This window comes from Haemorhous mexicanus, chromosome 13 (genome assembly GCF_027477595.1).
Source record: "Haemorhous mexicanus isolate bHaeMex1 chromosome 13, bHaeMex1.pri, whole genome shotgun sequence".
Taxonomy (NCBI): Eukaryota; Metazoa; Chordata; class Aves; order Passeriformes; family Fringillidae; genus Haemorhous; species Haemorhous mexicanus.
The window spans coordinates 8,917,483-8,936,490 of record NC_082353.1 but is presented as its reverse complement, the minus strand read 5'-3'; the positions used below and the strand labels follow the sequence as shown (position 1 = coordinate 8,936,490).

General features: G+C 35.4%; 1 protein-coding gene across 6 annotated transcripts in view; it reads left to right on the top strand.

Annotated features, from left to right (window-relative positions):
* Window positions 1-19,008, top strand: part of CGNL1 (cingulin like 1) — a 54,826-nt gene extending 35,818 nt beyond the window's left edge. For 3 of the 6 annotated variants that reach the window (XM_059858267.1, XM_059858269.1, XM_059858270.1), the window contains exons 9-19: window positions 524-730; window positions 1,043-1,147; window positions 4,385-4,537; window positions 5,172-5,342; window positions 6,474-6,635; window positions 7,436-7,525; window positions 13,167-13,250; window positions 14,441-14,565; window positions 15,110-15,218; window positions 16,088-16,251; window positions 16,819-19,008. In XM_059858267.1, coding sequence (XP_059714250.1) covers window positions 524-730; window positions 1,043-1,147; window positions 4,385-4,537; window positions 5,172-5,342; window positions 6,474-6,635; window positions 7,436-7,525; window positions 13,167-13,250; window positions 14,441-14,565; window positions 15,110-15,218; window positions 16,088-16,251; window positions 16,819-16,957 — 1,509 coding nt within the window. In that variant the 3' untranslated portion in view covers window positions 16,958-19,008. Of the gene's footprint in view, window positions 1-523; window positions 731-1,042; window positions 1,148-4,384; window positions 4,538-5,171; window positions 5,343-6,473; window positions 6,636-7,435; window positions 7,526-13,166; window positions 13,251-14,440; window positions 14,566-15,109; window positions 15,219-16,021; window positions 16,252-16,818 lie in introns of those variants that run through there. The other 3 variants (XM_059858266.1, XM_059858271.1, XM_059858272.1) reach the window with 3 other exon arrangements.

Here is a 19,008-nt window from a genome sequence, read left to right as displayed (position 1 = left end):
AGTTGAACTCGGTATTCAATACAAGTGGAACCAGCACTGTTTATTTAGTGTAAAGATCTCTGTATATTATCTGTCATTTACTCTGCAGCCCTACCAGCAGCTGCATGGATGTAGTGTGTTGCATGTTAGTACTTGGATGCTGCCTAAATTTTGTATTGTTGTGGAAGACACTCTTCATGAATATGTTCTTCCTTAAAGATCCATATGGCTTTTTCTATCTGTTAAATTTTTTAGTTTTTGGAATTACCTAAATGGAATTTGCTAATGAAATATTTTAGGGCAATAAAGAGGAAGATGTTAAGGTGAAAACATGAGATGACAAGCATGAGACTGTTCAAGTGTCATATATTACTTTATCTGTTCATATGCCCTAGGAGAAAAAATGCTAAATATTGAAGTCTCTGTTGATATTTTAGTGTTATATCCTAGCTGTATTTGCTGTGATGCCTTATGGAACTCCTGTTGGAAAACAGCATCAATTCTTTTTATTTTTTTTAAACATGATATAATTTGTTTTCACTAGAGTGCTGCTGTCCTTGCAAATGAAAAAAATGCTGCACAAGAGGAGCGAAATAATGTAGAAAATCAAGTCAAAGAGCTGATTGAGGAAAATAAACAATTGAAGAGAACACTTACTGAGCTAGAGAGGAAAATTGAGGAGCTGCACAAACAAATTGATAATATGAAAGTAGAAGAAAATTCAGTGAAGGAAAAATTAAAGACATATGAGGTAAGTTAGAAAACAAGCCCCTTGAGTAGTCTTCCTCTTTGTAGTGTGTTCATTGTAGAATAAAAACTGACCAAGGGGAGGATGGACAATGCCATAGGAAAGGGTAAGGAAAACCAGGTTGTCAAGAAGCAGGATGCAGTTTGCTGACATGTGTAGGAAAGATTTTCCCATAGAAAACCAGAGTGGAACCAAGTCACTCCTTGGGACTGGGGAAATCAGTAACAGGCCAGAGTGAAAAGACTTTACAGCTTTTACTTGTCAGGTTAAAGGCCTGGCCACTGTTTTTGAATGTTTCAAATTGCATCATTGCAGGAAGAGAAGCAACAATTAGAAGAAGCTTTGAAACATGCTGAAACTGAGGGAAAAGAATGGTTAGAGTTAAAAGCAGCTTTGGAAAGCCAGCTTGAAGATATGCAGGTAAGAACAAGAAGAATTTGGATAATTTAAATTTTAAATTTTCTGTTTACCTGAGTCACTATTGCTTTCTGTAGAGTTACGTCTCATTCTTTCTGAAGTACACTTCGTTGTAAAGTTTAGGCCTCACTTCAGTGTTCAAATGTGGAATGAAACCATAGCATTCATCAAATTAAAAGAGTTTCCCTGATGAAGTGGGTTTTTTTTCTATTTCCATGGATCTAGCAAAATTTCGGGAAATGAATTGCCAAATAAACTGCCTCAGGTTTCACAAGTCTGTTCTTTTCAATGATCATGCAACTCATGAAGGTATTTACATGTAAAAGAATAAAAAGCTGTACTTGAATATATACAAAAATATTGTCAATGGACAAATATCAGGACATTTGCTTCTCTATTTTTATGAGCCTGTCTTATTTGCAAATGTTGTATGGAACTGGAATATTTAATGACAAAACCAGGGACATTTAACATGTATCACTGGGATTTGCAGCCTCTTAAATTCTGAATTAATTTCTACCTTGCTCCTTAGTCCACCCAGTGTCCAGGAAAGGTTATGCTTTCTCTCAGATTAGTCCAGAAATTAAACAGGTGAGGAATGCATGTACTTCAAAGCAGTGGAGAGAGATGTTGGCACTGTTGTGTATGAGTCAAGATTGGGTGATTCAGATCACATGAAAATTCAGATCTGTTTATTAATGAGGGGAATGTGTATACAGCTTGAAACTGCTCTTATTTACCTCATATTTTGTGTCTACAGAAGCTACAAACATAATTTTTCTTCTGTGATTCACCTTTTACACGAACCAAAGGATTGATTTCAACAGTGTCAGTTTAGAATTCTCTTAGTTTTGCTTCTAGAAGCTAAAGTTTCAAGGGATTCAATCAAACAAATCAAACTGAAAAGTGAGGTACATGTAAATTGCTAGTGCCACTTTTTAAATTGAATGGATGTTTTCCCCTGTTGTCTTCAACGTAAATTTTACATTTCTGTTTTAAAAACCTGAAAATGAAACTTGTCTCTAAGTGGATTAAAAGCCAAGAAAAGACTGTGTTAACCAGCATGTTCTCATGATTCAGTTAATTAAGGTAAAAAGAAAAAATAAAGACAGCAAGAAAATACTTCTGTGTCTTTAAAATTTAATGTGCATCAAGAATATAAGGTTTGAACAATATGGGTGAGTTTGTTTTCACAAAATGATGTTTTTAAGCTGATGTTTCCTGTAACTTCATGAATAAGTGTTTCCTCTGACGCATTTGGTTAGGCTTGGTTTTTGGTTGTCTTAATTTTTTTTTTTTTTTTTTCCATTTTATATCTGTTTACCTGCTCTCCCTCACTGTTTCTCCTTGTTTGCTTGTCTGTATCACTGATAGTCTGCACAATCACTGTAGGGGTGTATTGCTCATCTCTGGCTTGCATTTAGCACACTCCCCTAAGAACTCCCTTCTGTCACAGTCTGACTTGACCTTGCTGTGTAACATAGATCAATGCACCATACACATCTCCTGCATCTTGATTAGCCTTGGGCCAAGATGCTTGAAAAGTGTGGGGGTTTTTTATGTTTATGCATCCTTCAGGGCATCGTGCCAAATAAGCTGCCTCCAAGCAGGGTCTCCAAATGAAAGAATTCTAGGGAAGGTGACAGGAGAGTCTGTCTTGATGTTTTATTCACAACTTATGTCTAAATTCTGGCACCCTAAATTTAATCCTTTTTCTTATTCTGCACTCTTGTCCACCGGATATGAGCACTAACAGATCTCAGGATGTAATCAGTGGGCCTTTTGTTTAGAACAATTCAGCCTTTCTGTCTTTAGAGTTGTTCTAATGAATAATGTTGTGCAGTAGGTTGATTTGGCCTTGTGTTACCACTGACAATTGAGATGACAAACTCTGGCACTGTAATAATGTGTACCCCAGTGGAAATGTAATTCCTGACTGGCCCATCTTGCTTTTTTACATAACACAAATTACTTGTAATGGTGGTCTAGTATAAGAAAGACAATGACAGTACCAATAGAACTGTAACACTTACTGGAAACAGTCAAGTCTGTTCCTCCTCCATTCTGGATTTCTAGTCAGAAAAGTTAAAGCTGGTATGCACTTAATTGTAATAGACACTTTGCATTAGTGCTCTCATCTAAAATCATCCTCTGTATTGAAATTTTGTTTATGGATGCACAAGTGAGAAGTATTTCTGTAGCATTTCATGTTGTGTTCTAACATCTGTTTTAGGGTAGCCACCTCTGTGTAGGGCAGTGTTTCAGGAAATGAAATACATCTCATAATTTTTGTACCATTGAGAAGGGAAATGACCTAATTTTTATGCCCTTTAACCATAGCATATATGGTACTGTGATATCTTAAAAACTAAAAATTATACCAACATTATGGATGGCAGCATCAAGTAATCTGTGCTTTTTAAATGAAACAATCAGAACATGGGATCCTTTCTATGGGTGGAAAAACAGGAAGTTTATCTTTTCATTGTGGTAGATAATGGTAGGCAGCTAGAATTAGCATTGCAGAGCATTGTAAATTGAAATACATTCTTAATTTTCAGTTGTCAGCTGAGATGAATTACTGATTTTGTAAAGAACATTCAACTAGTATTGTTTGGAAAAAATAGAGAAATATCAGAATTATCTTTTAGGTTAGTGTGAAAACAAATTACTCCTTTTCATTTCCCCCATTTTGTTCTCTTTTCATATAATAACACTTTAGCTTCTTCACAAAATAATTAATTGCCACTAAAGATTGGCTTTAAATTGGCAACTGACAGGCTGTTTGCCTGACTTGCAGTTACACTGTGACAGGCCAGCTAATTCCACTGAAAAGTGCTCAAGGATTTTTGTACATGAAAGGCACTCAAATTAGAGATTATACTCAAATTGACCATTGAATTGTCCTATAGGGTATCCAGATTTCAAATACTGAAATTCAGTGTAGTTTACTGAGCAGGCAGACACTGAGGAAACTGCAGCATTTGGGTGGTTGGTAGCAACCTTCCCATTGCATCATGGTTTTAATACTTGAGTTAAGAAAAGAGGTATAAATGGACATTCAGTTGTTTCTAGCATGACATATCAGTGTTTGTCCTATACTAGCTAGCAAACTGTAAAACCTGAAATTTGTCTTAATTTTACAGCAGCTGCTGGTATTACTGTGATAAGTAACATACCTTTAAGGCATTAGAAAATATGGTCTACATTTCGTTACATGTATTTTTTAATCTACTGCAGGAGAACATCCGTTGCATTTCGCAGGAACGACAGCAGTTAAGTCAGCAATTAAAAGATGAAACTCAGCAGAAGGAGCAGTTAAAGCAGATAAAGAATGAAATGGAGAATGAAAGGTTGCAACTGAACAAGACTGTTGAGAAGTTACAGGAGGAGGTATGAGTTCACGCCCAAGAGGCTGCAGGGATCTGAATTTTATTTAACAGATAAAAGTAAATGAACTGACAAATTATAAAGAATTATATATTTTTAAATGTATACAAGAAAGTAAAATGAAAAGTTTAGTATTAGTTTCTTTAACCTAGAGGCTCTCACTAGAAGCTTTCAGGGCTGGAACAATGATTGGAACGCCACTTTTACTAAATGGCATTGTAAACCAGCTCTGTACAAACCAGATTCCAGATCTGAGTTCACATCTCATGTACAGTACAGTGATATTTCAGAGTTTTACAGCTGATTCTCAAAATTCCTGCATCAGATTTATTGTGCCATCTCTGTGTAAACTGTGCAGCTAATACTGACATACTGAAGTGTGACTGTGCGGTTCATTGTGTCACTGAGCTGGAAGAACTGCTGACAGACAAAAAGAGAATAGTCTTGCCACACATACTATTAGAAATCAGCTTTACTGTTTTGTGTTTTCCCACTTCTGCATACAAATTAATTTATTTGGGAACATTTGATAAATTTTCTGTTTGAAAATACTGAGCTGAATACTGAAGCTGGAGGAAAAAACCCATTTGTTTTATTAAGCACAACAGAACGTTTTGTGTATGTACTTTTTGCCCAGATGTCTGAAATGGTGGAGATCTCAAGAACATCAACTCTGGAGCTTCAGAGCCAGCTTGATGAATACAAGGAGAGAAATCGCAGAGAATTTGTAGATCTGCAGAGGCAATTAAAGGAGAAGAACATTGAGGTAGAAAAATCACGCCTGATGAACATAAGAATGCAAGATGAGGTAATGACTCATAAGTTCAGTGAGAAATTCTCAGCTTTGACCTAGAATTCAGCACAGGTAGTTTTCAAGATAATGAATGTTTGCTATCGTGCTTTTGTGTACTCTCATGTATATCATGAGAGGCTGATCTCAGCATGCTTTTGAGTTGGATTTTCCATGGTGGTGATCAGCATGTCATTTCTGCTGGGGAAATGGGGCTTCCTGTTTAGGACAGATAAATGCAGTGTTTGTCAAGTGAATGCACCTTAAGTGAACTGGCAAGGATTCCATTGATGATCTGCTGCTCTTTAATGCCTGCTACTGAAGGCATTGAGAATTTACAAATATTTTTTATTAGGGAAAAAACCCACCAGTTATTTAGGAAAAACAAACAACCATACAAACATACATTCTCCTCTTCTTTCATATGAGCCAAGGTGGAGCTTTAAATCACAAAGGTTTCTGTGCAACCAAGAATTAACCAGTCTTGAGTGTCTTCCTCATAGCATGAAAATTTTTTCATAAAGACAATCCAGTCTTTCAAAAATCTGCATATACCTGCTCTCCAGTTGGAAAAATTATGAGAATACATTGGTCACAGATGGTTTCTCTGTATGGAATTTTTTGTAGTAGGATTATTCCAGTTTAGAACTCTTATATTGCCCTCTCCCATTAGAAAACTTGTTTTAAATTAAATTTAAAAGAACAGCAGTAGAAGAAAGAGTAGTTCCTGTATATTGTTCTGTCTTCCTTCTATATTTATTCCATTCAGAGATGGGGGACCTTTGTAAAGGGATGAAGACTCATGATGAGAAATGAAAGATAAACCAGTGGTTTTGAGAACATAGCTCTTGAGCTGAATGAAGTTGTATGTAGATATCTACACTAATACATAAATCAAATATGTAAATGTATGTTTGCAAAGCATAAGCACACGGTGTTTGCAGCTATCTCATTGTAGGTCATAGTCCAAGTTTATTTTCTTGGTGCCATCTGGTGGATAAAACAAAAATTGCTGTGAAAAGGCAGTAACTCAGTGGAATTCCTGGCATGCTTCCAGATCTGTTGTGTTTGCAGTGAGTCCCCTTTGCTGCCATCCCTTGTTTATAGCAAGTACAGTCTTAGTGAATTCCCATGATCTTATTGCTTCAGATGCGTCTGATGGAGGAGAACCTGAGGGACCACCAGAGAGCCCAGGATGAGGCAATAACAAAAACTCAGTTACTGGAACAGACTGTGAAAAGCTTGGAGTATGAACTGGAAGCCAAAAACCACTTAAAAGATGATCGGGCAAGACAAATCAAACTAATGGAGGTAAAAGACTTTTCCTAAGACTTTTTCTTTTTGGAAGAGATGAAAATAATTTTGTTTCACATGGATTTTTCTTGGAAGGAATCGACATAGCTTCATGTTTTTGAAAATCCTTGTAGTATTACTGCAGGGATTAATGTGGTATATTTTAAAGGTAATTTGTTAGCATATTTATTGTAACATGATATGTTCTAAAATAGAATTTTCTCTCATACTTTTAATTAACTTCTTTTTAATTAATTTTATCTAGTGCTTATCATACAGATTTGCATGATTTTCATTTCTAGGCCCATCATTCAGAACTTCAGAAGTATTTAGAAGTGTAAATTTTGTTTAGCCTTTGATATCAGTTCCTTTCAGGAGTCTGAATAACATTGTGCCTCTAACTTGTTACAGGGCTTCATAACTGCTCAGTTCAACTAGGCTGTCATTTGACTTTCAGAAACAAACATCTCTAGGTCATTGTACTCAGATAAAAAGAAATTTGTCTTCCAAATGTATAATGTAATCCAGACACTCATAAAAACCATTATAGAAACATTACAGAATTTATCTTATACTCTTGAAATTGTTGAGAATGATTTTAAAAAAGGAAGCAAAACGCTTATTTTATTTCTGTAAAACAAATTCACTCTAAATCGACCTGCCATCTCTTTTGCTGTGTGTTTTAAGAGGCATTTTAGTTTCCAAGCTTAGTCTTTCAGACACTTTGGGTCCTTGAAGTTTAAAGAAGAATGCCCTGATAGCAATCTGAAGAGGATGGAAAGCAGTATGTTGAGGTTGCTTTTCTTTGTTCCACTTAGGACAAGTTGTCTCACCTGGAACTTGAGCTTGATGAAGAAAAGAATAATTCAGATTTGTTGTCTGAGAGGATCAGCAGGTGCAGAGAACAGGTACTTGAACAAGTTTTGCGGCTTTTGCTTGATGATTCTATGAAAAAGTGTTATTAGGATCACGATCAATATTGATCAACTAAATAATCATTAGCAATGTGATTTATATGCTATACTTGAGCAGAGCATGTAAATCCAAAAAACCCAAGGTTCATAAACATGATGAAATATGCTCCCTCCACATCATCACAAACCATTTTTACCTGTTATTCTAACTGGAAAGCAGACACAGGATATATATAAAGACTGAAGACTAGTAAGCCTGTTGTGAAGAGTCTCTTATATTGAAAGATCACTATTTTAATAATTCTGAAAAGTAATTCAGCCTAATAGACTCTTAATTTCAAAGAAGGAAGACAAGGCGCTTTAGGAAATTATGGAATTATTTAGTGAAATCAGCTGAACCAAGAATGCTAGCCAGTTTCAACAGAGAGGAAGCTTTATTTTCATAGCAAGTGTAAAAAACTGATTAACATATATCAAAGGCAAGACAACTGGAAAGTATTTTCCACATAAGCACATCAGTCTTTTGTTCCAGAACTGTAATATAAGTTGATAGCCCAGAAAGAGGGGAAGAAGGATTTATTAATGAGGTTGTGTCTCATGGGGCAGAAAATGTAAAGAGGAAGTAATACTTGCCATGCTAAGTGAGACCTATCATAGTAACTCAAACAAGTAACAAAAAGGTTTTTGTCTGTATAAGTAGAGGGAAGAAGTTGTGGAGACTGTAGGATGAGGCCTCAATCAAGGGAAAAAGTAATCCAGGTATGCCCTGTCAAATAAAGAAACATTTTACCTCTGTCTTCAGTAAAGCCTGTGAAAGTGCTGGTGGGGGAAATGGGAGTGAGTGCTTTGGAAATGAGACCATTGAGTTGGAAATTACCAAGTCTTGGGAGATTTAGGAGTTCATTGGTTTGAAGACAGAGGCCTGAATAATGTTATTCAAGATTTCTGAAAGAACTGACATAAGAAATGATAGGTCCTATAACAAAGATTTATAATAAACTAGTAGAGTATAGGGCCTAATTACTGCAAAAGTAGCCAGACATCCATGGCTGAGTAGTCAGAATCATGCAAATGTTGTAATAGTTCATGGAAAAAAATACAGTGATGTCACTGTCTTGATATATCTTGGCCTAGATAATGTTTTTTGCCTTAGAAAGTTGTGAAACTGATGCATAACTCCTTACAGCACATCTGCTTTTGTAACTCTACATGAAGTACTACAGCTCATAGTAATTTCCTAGAAGCTCAGGGGACAGTTAGCATTGAGATACCCACAGTAGTCTGTTCTCATCTCATTTCTCTTTCTCCAGAAAAAAAAGAACTACTGACATTCTTTTGAATAGCTGTAGCTTCAGAGGGAGAACAGAAAGTAAATCCTAGTTTCTGTGTCTTTTCAATGAAATTGTGTGTTCCACTGAGACAGCTGGAGAGTTTAAAGTGAGGTAGAGCTCAGCTTTCTCACACATCCTTGAAGCACCAAGGCACCATTACTTCTTTGTTTGAAGTCAGGCTTCTGAGATTCTATTTGATTGTAATAAAGACTTTCTGCTATGGTTCTGTTGATATTGTTCAGACTCTGAGTCAGTGGGTGAAATAGAATGTAAAGGACCTATAATAATGTGGGGTCATGCTGTTGTTAAATCAGGAAGCCTTTAATACTGGAGTCTGTGCCTGTGTTGTAAACTTGGGATAAAAGTACTTTAGTCATAGCTGCCATGGAAGTTAATTTGCTAACTGAATGGAAACCTAAAATACAGTTTGGTGACTAAAATGTTACATAATGGGTAAAAGACATGTTTATTTTGAGGTCTGGAATTTCTCATTTCACACATGAGTTATAAAGGTTTCTTTGTTTTGATTTTATGCCAGAATGACTAAGTAGTCAAATTACTAAAGAGTATTTCAGGGTCTGCTAAGCATTTATAATGACATGAGAAATTATAATGGATTTATTTTGGTAATATCTGTATTCCTCTACATTTTAAAAACTATTATTATAGATATTTTATTTTAACATACTGATAATGAACTATAATACTGAAATTTCCAGTAAAAACAAATTTAAACAACTGGTTCTTTTTTACATAAAGCTGAATGTTTGACTAAACATTGGCAAGAATAATAGTTCACATTTCACTTGCCATGAAATGTTATTCTTTTTTAATTTAAACACCCTTCTGAATCTGAATGGCTGCATGACACACTGTTCTCATCTCCTTTTGCCTTGTTCTAAGAAGTACTACAGCAGAGTGGAAACAGAATAAAATGTTAGGGAAAAGTGGGTCAAATTCTATTAGTTTTTAAGTGATAATGTATTAGTAAATCTAGAAAGACCAAAATGCTCAAACCACACTAACAGACACAAATGGAAAGCTAGAGCACTCAGCTGCTCTTTGAGTCTAAGAGTCTCCTGGGCAGGGGCAGGCATGGGGAACAGGGACAACCAAAGTTATATTTTAGTAAGTGATTTTTTTCCTATGAACAAGTGCAATGAAGTATCTCTTGCCATATTGACTTCACAAACGTAATTGAAAAATCCTGATGGTAATTCTTGTGCTCTGTGAAAATGCATGCAAGAGTCTATTGACCTTAGAGTTGTTTCCAGTAAGTGTGAAAAATGGACTTGTGAGTTTTCATGACAATCTTAGAATAAATAGATAGGGATAAAATTACACTGATCCACATAATGTGCTTCCTTTTGGTAAAGTGTTCCCTGTGGAGAGCTGTATACCTGCTCTTTAGCTGCCACTGGCTGTGGGTAGCAAAGAAATGAAAATCTGAATATGAAGGTTGTTTTTCAATTTTGAAGCATCAAAGGGATTTTTTTAGCTGTAACTTTCTTCTTAATTAATCATTGGGTTTTTTGGTCACATACTTGGAAATTGTCTAAGGTATATATTATATACATATATATGTATTAACAGGAATTAACAGGAAACATTGGCTGTAAACCTGTGAGATGAACAATTCAGATGGCATCTAAATTATTATTAGAAATCAAATTGCTTTCACTGTAATGAATTCAACAGCTGCTTTTAATCCTAAAGCTGGCACAAAATGATAAAGCTTGTAAAATCTGATACATTTGCTTTTCTCAATTCTTTGTTGTTAGCATTCTTCAAATCCAGCTGTGATAAGTGTTGCCTTAAGCTGCAGAAATAGTTTATCCTTTTAACACAGTTATAAGATATTAGACATAGGAGGGGTAGAACATGGAACATGAAGTCCCACATGGTACATACGCAGAGTATGGCCATGAAACTGGTACATATTACTGCTGTGAAATAAGTGGAACTTCAAGCACATTCTGTCACACAACTATTTTTCTCCTTTGTGCATGTTAATTATGTGTTTAAAAACTGTTTAACTGTTGAAAAACACAAGAAGATAAAACAGTTTTTATCTCCTCCAGCAAAAATTCTGTCTGCTGCCCTTTCCTTTTAACAAGCTCTTGTAGATATTTTCATGTAGCTTACTGATTTTAATGGTGTGCTCATGCAAGTTCATATAGATCTTTTTCTCTCTCCCACTACCTTTCTGTGAGGTTGCTTTTACCAAGAGTTGTCCAACAACAGTAGTAGTCATCTTGGAAATATAGTACTTGTCCTCTAAATAATTCCTTACTTTGAATCTTGGGAAGGCTGCACAAATTTGTTACAGCCTCTGAGCACAGTAAGAGCACAGTGAAACCTCAGAGTGGTCCATTAAGCAAGTTCCTATATAAAACAAAACCCCTTTCTTCAGTTAACAGCTACATTTTTAATTAGTCCTTCATTTTACCACAAATTTAGCTGTATTTTTTCCTGTGTCTGCCTTGCTAAAGCAATTACAGCAGAATAAATTCTATGTAATCCCCCACATTATAACTTTTTTCATATATTTTATTAATAAATACAGCTATTGTAGACATGTGATTCTATTTTGTGTCTATAAAGTAATACTTTACTATATGATATTTTACTATTTAACATATAAAATGTTGTTATTATTAGGCTTCCATGTGACAATGAGAGCTTTCAAGAAATTACCCAGCTGTTGAGAGCACAGCCACGTGCTGCCATTGGTATTCTAGGAGCTGTTATGACCTTAGTTTTCAGGAATGCCTTCTACTCTTCTGTCCCCATGCTGTGACATAACATATGCAATTGCATGTGTTGCTGCCATTATTTGTATTCATGTATCAATTTACAAGCTCCAGAAAAAATGCAAATTACTTCCTTTAACCATGATTAACTAAAAATGTATCTTTTAATAGTATGTTGTGGTTAAAAAAATAAGGCCTAGGGCAAATTTTCATCTGCTGTACTTGTTTAACCTTCACATTCTTAACATTGCTTTTGGATTTTTTTTTTATGCAAGAATTCCCAATGACTTTTGAAAGTCCTTTACTGAGATAAATCTGTAACTGAGAGTTGCTTAACTGGGATGGTGTGCTCATGCAAGTTCATATGTAACTGATGCAAAGCAGGGAAAGTGCTGTGACCACTGAAATCTTTATCAGTCTTTTTTTTGCAGGGACAGTTATTGATACAGATATTCACTAGGTTCCCCAGAAGATGTCTATCATAAAAAGCCCTGTACAGTATAAACCACAAATGCTGTGGTAACATTTGCTGTGCCTGTAAAAGTATTTTTAGAGATTTGCAGGGAGTCTCAGAAAGATTGGAATCAAGAGAAATATTTCCATAGCACTACAAACTTTGTTCTTCAGCACCAATGTTTCAGTAGCAGCTGTTAGGTAGTTTGAAGTTTTTCTCTGAGCTGAATTTCTTTTTCAATCAAGTCCAATAGTGAGGTAAAGCAAACTAATTTTGCATTCTTATCTTGAGTCTGTATTGATTAAGTTGCTTTTTAACATCTTTACACATGGAGAATATATCTTCCTTGTGGTTGTTGAATATGGAGCAGTAATATTAACAGAAACTGTAGAAAAAGTTGTCTTTCAAGAAAACAAGCAAAGCCCACCCCGTCTCTAAATCTAGACGTTGGTGCCCGTCCAGTACAACAGACATGCAATTGACTGAAGGAGGGGAGCAGTGTTTGTATCCATCATCCAGCAGAGTCTGTTGAAAAAGAGCTTTTACTACTCCCATACATACAGAAAACTGCAATTCTCTGTGCAGTGTTTCACTGAGCTCTGGGCACTTGTCTGCAAGTACCAGTTTGTGCTTACTAAAGAGAAACTTTACTAAGACTAGCCAGCAACTTAAAAGTAAGGTACTGTTTCAGAGGTTCAGACTTGAGTATGAAGAAAACAACTGGAAAAGATGTTTGAAGAGGGATGTGATGTTCCAGAACTCAGTGTTCTGCCATGTGATGTGTCTTTTATAGAACAGCTTAGAGTTGAGTTCCTTGCTGCAGAATGTATATGGTAAACATCAGCAATATCCACTGTGGGTGTGAAATGCCTAGAATGAGTACTGGGAATAACATGGACTGCTTGAAGCAGAGAGTTTTGTCCAAGATTGTAGCTGTAAAGCTCGTCTGAACTCACGTATATGTCTTGAGTTATGAGAAAGAACACATTGCTTATTGCACAGGTATATGTAGTTTATATATATACATACACACAGTATAATATAGATAAATATAATTTAAGTCTCTTAGTAAAATTTCTGTCTTCTTTCTCTAATAGATTGAACAAATGAGGACAGAGCTACTTCAGGAAAGAGCTATAAAGCAAGACTTGGAGTGTGACAAAATTTCGTTGGAAAGACAGGTAATTATGTCTGGTTGTAAATGACCACTTTCAGAGGAGCTGTCAAGGCTTAACAGTACTTCAGGAACACTGTTGAAGATATAATTTAAAGTAATTGGGATTTTAGTTGAGTTTTTTTTTCTGTAGTAGTAAACAATTCTTCTGCAGTTCAGTGGTCTTTGAAAGCAAGGTTACTTATCATAGCCCTTAGGTTAGATCCAGAGCAAAGGTATCTCAACAAGTCATAGTATTATTTCAAAACTCAAGAACATAAAACAGATTGTAATGGGAATTTAGAGAACATGTTAGTACAACACACCTAATTAGGTGCCTTCAGTTATGTGACATTGATCTCATCTTAATTGTTTGAGGAAAAAAGAATGCCACCTACTGGTATATGCTATGTACACTCTTATACTGTAGTTTTGATCTTCCTGTCATAGTCCTTTTTTCTTTGTTTGAGACCTGAGATCATGCTTTGAATTTCTGTAACAAAGAGCTTTATTTTTCTGTTCATCATGTAACTCTTTATTTGTTGGGGTATTTTTGTCTGTCAATTCTTTGACTAGGTCCCCATTGAAAATCTGTATTACGTAGCCTCAGAAAAATGTAAGTGTAAATCTTAGCAAAAAGTCTCCCTTTAAAAATCTTTTGGAGTATATTTGTAGTAGGAATAGCATTGGAGAGTTAAGAAAGGCAGGGGGAAGAGAAATATTCCAGGTGCCCTGGGTTTCCACAGAAAGTAGGGGAACATCCCAGTAATAGCTTTGGTAAAGTAAAGCAGTATTGGATATAAATAATTTCCTTGTCTACTTGTTCTAGCCATACACCAGTGATTTATAGGGCAAGAACACAGAATTTTACCCAAAAGAATTGAGTGTAGCATTAAAAAAAAAAAGGCATTTGAAAAAAAAATTGGCACATTAAAAAGTACTGCTGAAAGGGGCTTGCAGCCACCTGAAGTTTAAGTGTCCATTTAATCCTAAAACTTGAACTGAAGCCGAACAGTAAATTCTTTGCAATAAGCCAAAGCAGTTGAAAATTTTTTGGTAGTAAACTGGAAAATCTCAATGACTTTCTAAGTTCACTAAGAACTATACTGCTCACTGTACATACTGATAGATGTTTTCCTGGAGAACATGAATTTGGTGTTAAGGTGGTATTTGTCAGTCTGAGTAAGTGTGTATTAACCAAGTGTGTTCCAACCACAGAACAAGGACTTGAAGAGCCGAATCCTTCACCTGGAGGGTTCTTACCGATCCAGTAAGGAGGGACTTGTTGCTCAGATGGAGGCAAGGATCACAGAGCTGGAAGAACGACTTGCAAATGAAGAGAGGTAAAACCAGTAATGTTAAGATCAAAACATGCACATTTATGGTTGTTATTATGGCCTCTTGCTAATATTAAATCTCTCTTACAATTAACCTGGGTTTTTTTCAGCAAATTAAAATGGTTACTGTTTCATAAAAGTATTGCATGTTTTCTTTTTTACTGCAAGGACAGTAGAAGTTTGTCTTAAAATTTAAAACTGGGCACATGGTTCCATAGCTCCTTATTTTATAAAAGTCTAATATCAGGAATAGGCTTAGAAATATTAATTGTACTGTAACATCCACTTTCATGTTTGCTTTTTGTTTAATCTTGGTGGAGTATACTTTTGTTGCTAAATGATGCTATGGTGTCAGAAGAAATTCTCCTCAGTAATTTCTGCTTATGAACAAATTTCTCAATATGTTGCGTGGAATCAGTAAATCCAAGCAGGGACCCTAAGTATTTATTTAATTCTTATAAGATTGTTAAAGAATTAAACTATCAAGACTGGGAGCATTTCAGTTCCTTTTTTACAAACCTGACTTTTCTTGGTTTTGGTTTTTTACTAGGGATAGAGTCAATTTCCAACTAAGTAACCGCAGACTTGAGAGAAAAGTGAAGGAGTTAATGTTGCAAGTAGATGATGAACATCTGTCATTGACTGATCAGAAGGATCAGGTAGGAGGAAAGACTAATATGAAAATATCTGATATTAATCCTACTAGCCTAAACCATCATGTATAAAAGATACAAGACAAACTGGGGTAGATTCCGATTACTCTGTTTATGAACTCCCATTTAGTGATATTTGCAGCTGCCATTGCATCATGTGCTTTTGTCTAGCACTAAATTGTTATTAATTTTGAAAATTATGAAAAGAAAGTTACAGAAGCAATGCTAATTTAAGAAATAAAGCAAATAACAGGCAGTTATTGATCCTATAAATATACCAGCAAGTAATCTGTTTTGCCACCATAAAATTTTGTTTAAAGAAAAAAAGTGTTTACTGTTAAATATAGGCTGTAAGTCTAAGCACACACTGATGTTCCAGTAGCAATGTGCTCTACCATTGCTGTGGTCTTTAAAATTAAACATGGTTTGTTTCAGCACCTGAGCCAACAGTTAATATTCTGCCTGGAGAATGAACAGCGTGTTTCAAATTGCAGACATCCATTACAGGAATGATCTTAAATAATCCTGTGGGTTTTTGAAATGTATTTTATAGTATCTGTCTGTTAAAGTTGCTTAACTTAGACACACTTATAACTCTACTCTGCAGTAATTGATAACCAGCTCTTGCTATCACATAATACTGTCTTACCCTACCAAAGCTCACTTTGCTTGCTGCTGGTTTTTCTCTGTAAAAAAAGAGTATCACATTATTTTCCTAAAGTCTAATACTGACTTTCAAATATTTCTGAAGCAGAGGATTACAGTGTCACTACACTGGCAAAGTTTTGTCTTTATTCTCCCTCTCATAGATGCTGGAAGAATAAAATTCCTTTATTAAAATAGTCCTCTAATCAGATGACATGTAAATATTGCAGTTGAGTTTGCGTTTGAAAGCAATGAAACGTCAAGTTGAAGAAGCTGAAGAAGAAATAGACAGACTGGAAAATGCTAAAAAGAAACTTCAGAGAGAACTTGAAGAGCAACTAGACATAAATGAACAATTGCAAGGACAGCTTAACACTGCAAAAAAAGAATTAAGGTAGGATGAGTTGTCCGACCTTCCAGTTCTGTATCACACCACTTCTCACACATTTGACCACTTGCTCCTGTAGTCCATAAACTGAGGGCTTCCTCTACAAGTTTGTCATCAGCACACACAGTTTGACACAGCCCTGTGAAACTCCTAGGTGTCCCAGCCTTCTTTCCAAGATCTTCCTACTGAATAAAGTCATTGAGGCAGGGAATATAAAATGGAAAAAAGTGGTGGCACTCGACACTCTTACCATTTGCAGCAGTAAAAATTTCCCTAATGGCTGAGAGGTACAATCATCCTGTGTGAGTTTTCCTTGGCCATCTGTGAACATCCCAATGTGCAAAGTTTACAGTTTCCTCTCTCTGCCACTTTAGTTAGAGGTGCTTGAAAATATAATTGCACAATCTTGTGCATGTTTCCTTCATGTAAGATGTAGTCTGTGATAACCCCTGCTGCAGCACTTTGGCATCCTTCAAAAATGTAAATCCTGCCTGTCAATGTTTAAAGCTTTCTGTAAGTGTTCTGTGTGTAGATGTGCTGTTTTAATAGCAAATATGTGTATTTTTGTTTTAGTAGACTGAAGAAGTCTCCAAGTAAAGTGTTGGCTGATTCTGATGATGATGATGATGATGATTTCAGCACGGATGGTGATAGTCTCTGTGAAGTACCTTCAGGAAATAATTCCTCAAAAGATGATGACACAAAAATCTAAATAAGTATGGATGCAATTCCTTGAAAGTACTGGAAGAATAACATAAGAAACTGGATATTCTAGAAGCCAAATGACATCAAGGGATTTAAGAGTTGGGAATATAATGTTTCCATCCATATTGTGCCATTTTGTTTTTTAGATCTCCACTGTTTATTATAGAAAACAGGATTGCATTATAAAACACCTATAAAACTATATATATCTATAAACTGCTACTGAAAACGTGGGAATAATATTTCACATTGGAAATGGGATTTTGCTAAAATTCTGTTCAAGTAAAAAGCCATCTGATATTAATTCAAAATTAGTTTTTAGTTATTAAAAGCTTTTCCCTAAAATTAAGGAAACTATGGAAGATTATTTAATAATTGTAAGTAAGGGAAAATGATGTATAAAATGTAAATATTTTAAATTTGATCTTTTTATTGACTACTTTAGTACTATTTTGTAAAGTTTCAAATATTATATAAATCAGTTTGATATGTAAAATCTTTAAGTTTATATTGAATGCTATGTTTGGGTTTTCACTAAGAGGAAGACAAATGAAAATGAATACATTTCATGCATTACAGAGCAGGTTCATAGTTCCTGGGCCAGGAAGTACATTTAAATACCAGTGTAAGTTTTATTGTATGTGTTCTGTATATTAGAGGTCAAATGTTAATCCTGCCTGTTGACTTTAAAAGGACCATCACATCTACATGATGAGAGAGGTTGGCTTCGACTTCCGTGTCAACTTCATTTGGGAAGCTTTCTGTTCTTAGTAGGGAAGGGTGAGAATGATGTCAGTCATTACTTGGTATCTTTCATTTCCTGAAAGGAATTCAGTTCTGCCAGGGGCAGAATGTTATAGGCCTGCTGATTTGATGACATTGGGACAGTCTTATCTTGCAAATTTCTTAAGAGTCCCACTTGTTCCAGTAAAATTACTTGTGGTCTTTGGCTTAAGTACATGCTTAAATCTGTTAATTGATATGAAAATTTTATGCTGCTGGCAAGAAATTGCACTAAGGAAACAGAAAGCATGTAATCTGATTTTTCTTTCTAAGTTCTTCTTGACCATCTGCTAGTGATATATTGCAGTGCATGGTCATATCTGCAGATATGTATTGGTATTTCAGTTTACAGCAGTATCTGTATTTTGGGTTATCCATCTATTCAACAAACTGTGGGAAATTTAAAAGAAAGAGCATTGAAAATTTTATTTTAAAAACATTTTCTATTTTGTTGCTAAAAATATTTTTTGCCATTTGTATTATGCCAGACTGGTTTTGCTTCCTTGCAAATCTAGAATTCTAAGGAAAGGGCATTACTACAAAATTTTGTTAATAAACCATAGTTAGGTCCTGTCTATTTATCAGTATTTGTCCTCAGTTACAGGTTAGTGAGCACTTGTTCATTGATTTGATCAAGTAATCATGGAATTGTAAAAAATACTTAGAACTGAAGTTGCTGGGAGCTTCCATTATTCCCACAAAGGAATCTGCTGCAGAGAACAAATTGAACAGCTCTGCCAGTGAGGCTGGCAGATGTGGTTAAGGCAAAAGTCCTGACAATGGCAGTATCCTTTTCATACAGGTACATGAAATGAAACTCCTGCCTGCGAGGTCAGAAATACATTCCTGCATAGCAGATCACACACTCTTTGCCATGTAATTCCCTTCAACTTGCTTTATTATTGAGGAAATAATAGGAATGGCAAAGTTGTTTCTCAATCTTGCATCTTTTCCAGTAGCATGCACATGGAATATTTTGCAATATTGGCATTACTATTTTGACATCACAGGATCAGCCTTTCATCCAAGAAGACCTGTGCTACACTGGACTGACAATCATGATAGAAACTGCTGTGATTTATTTGTTGTTTCATTTGCATGTTTATGTAGACTTAACTTCAAGCAACTGATTCCAGTACCCAGTACTCTGTCCTATAGTGTTCATAGATTACTTATTTCAAACCACTGGAAAAAATCAATTAATATTGCATCTACCTCCAGTTACACTAAACTGTAAAAGAAAAATTCACTTAAAATAAACAGTCAGTGCTCTCA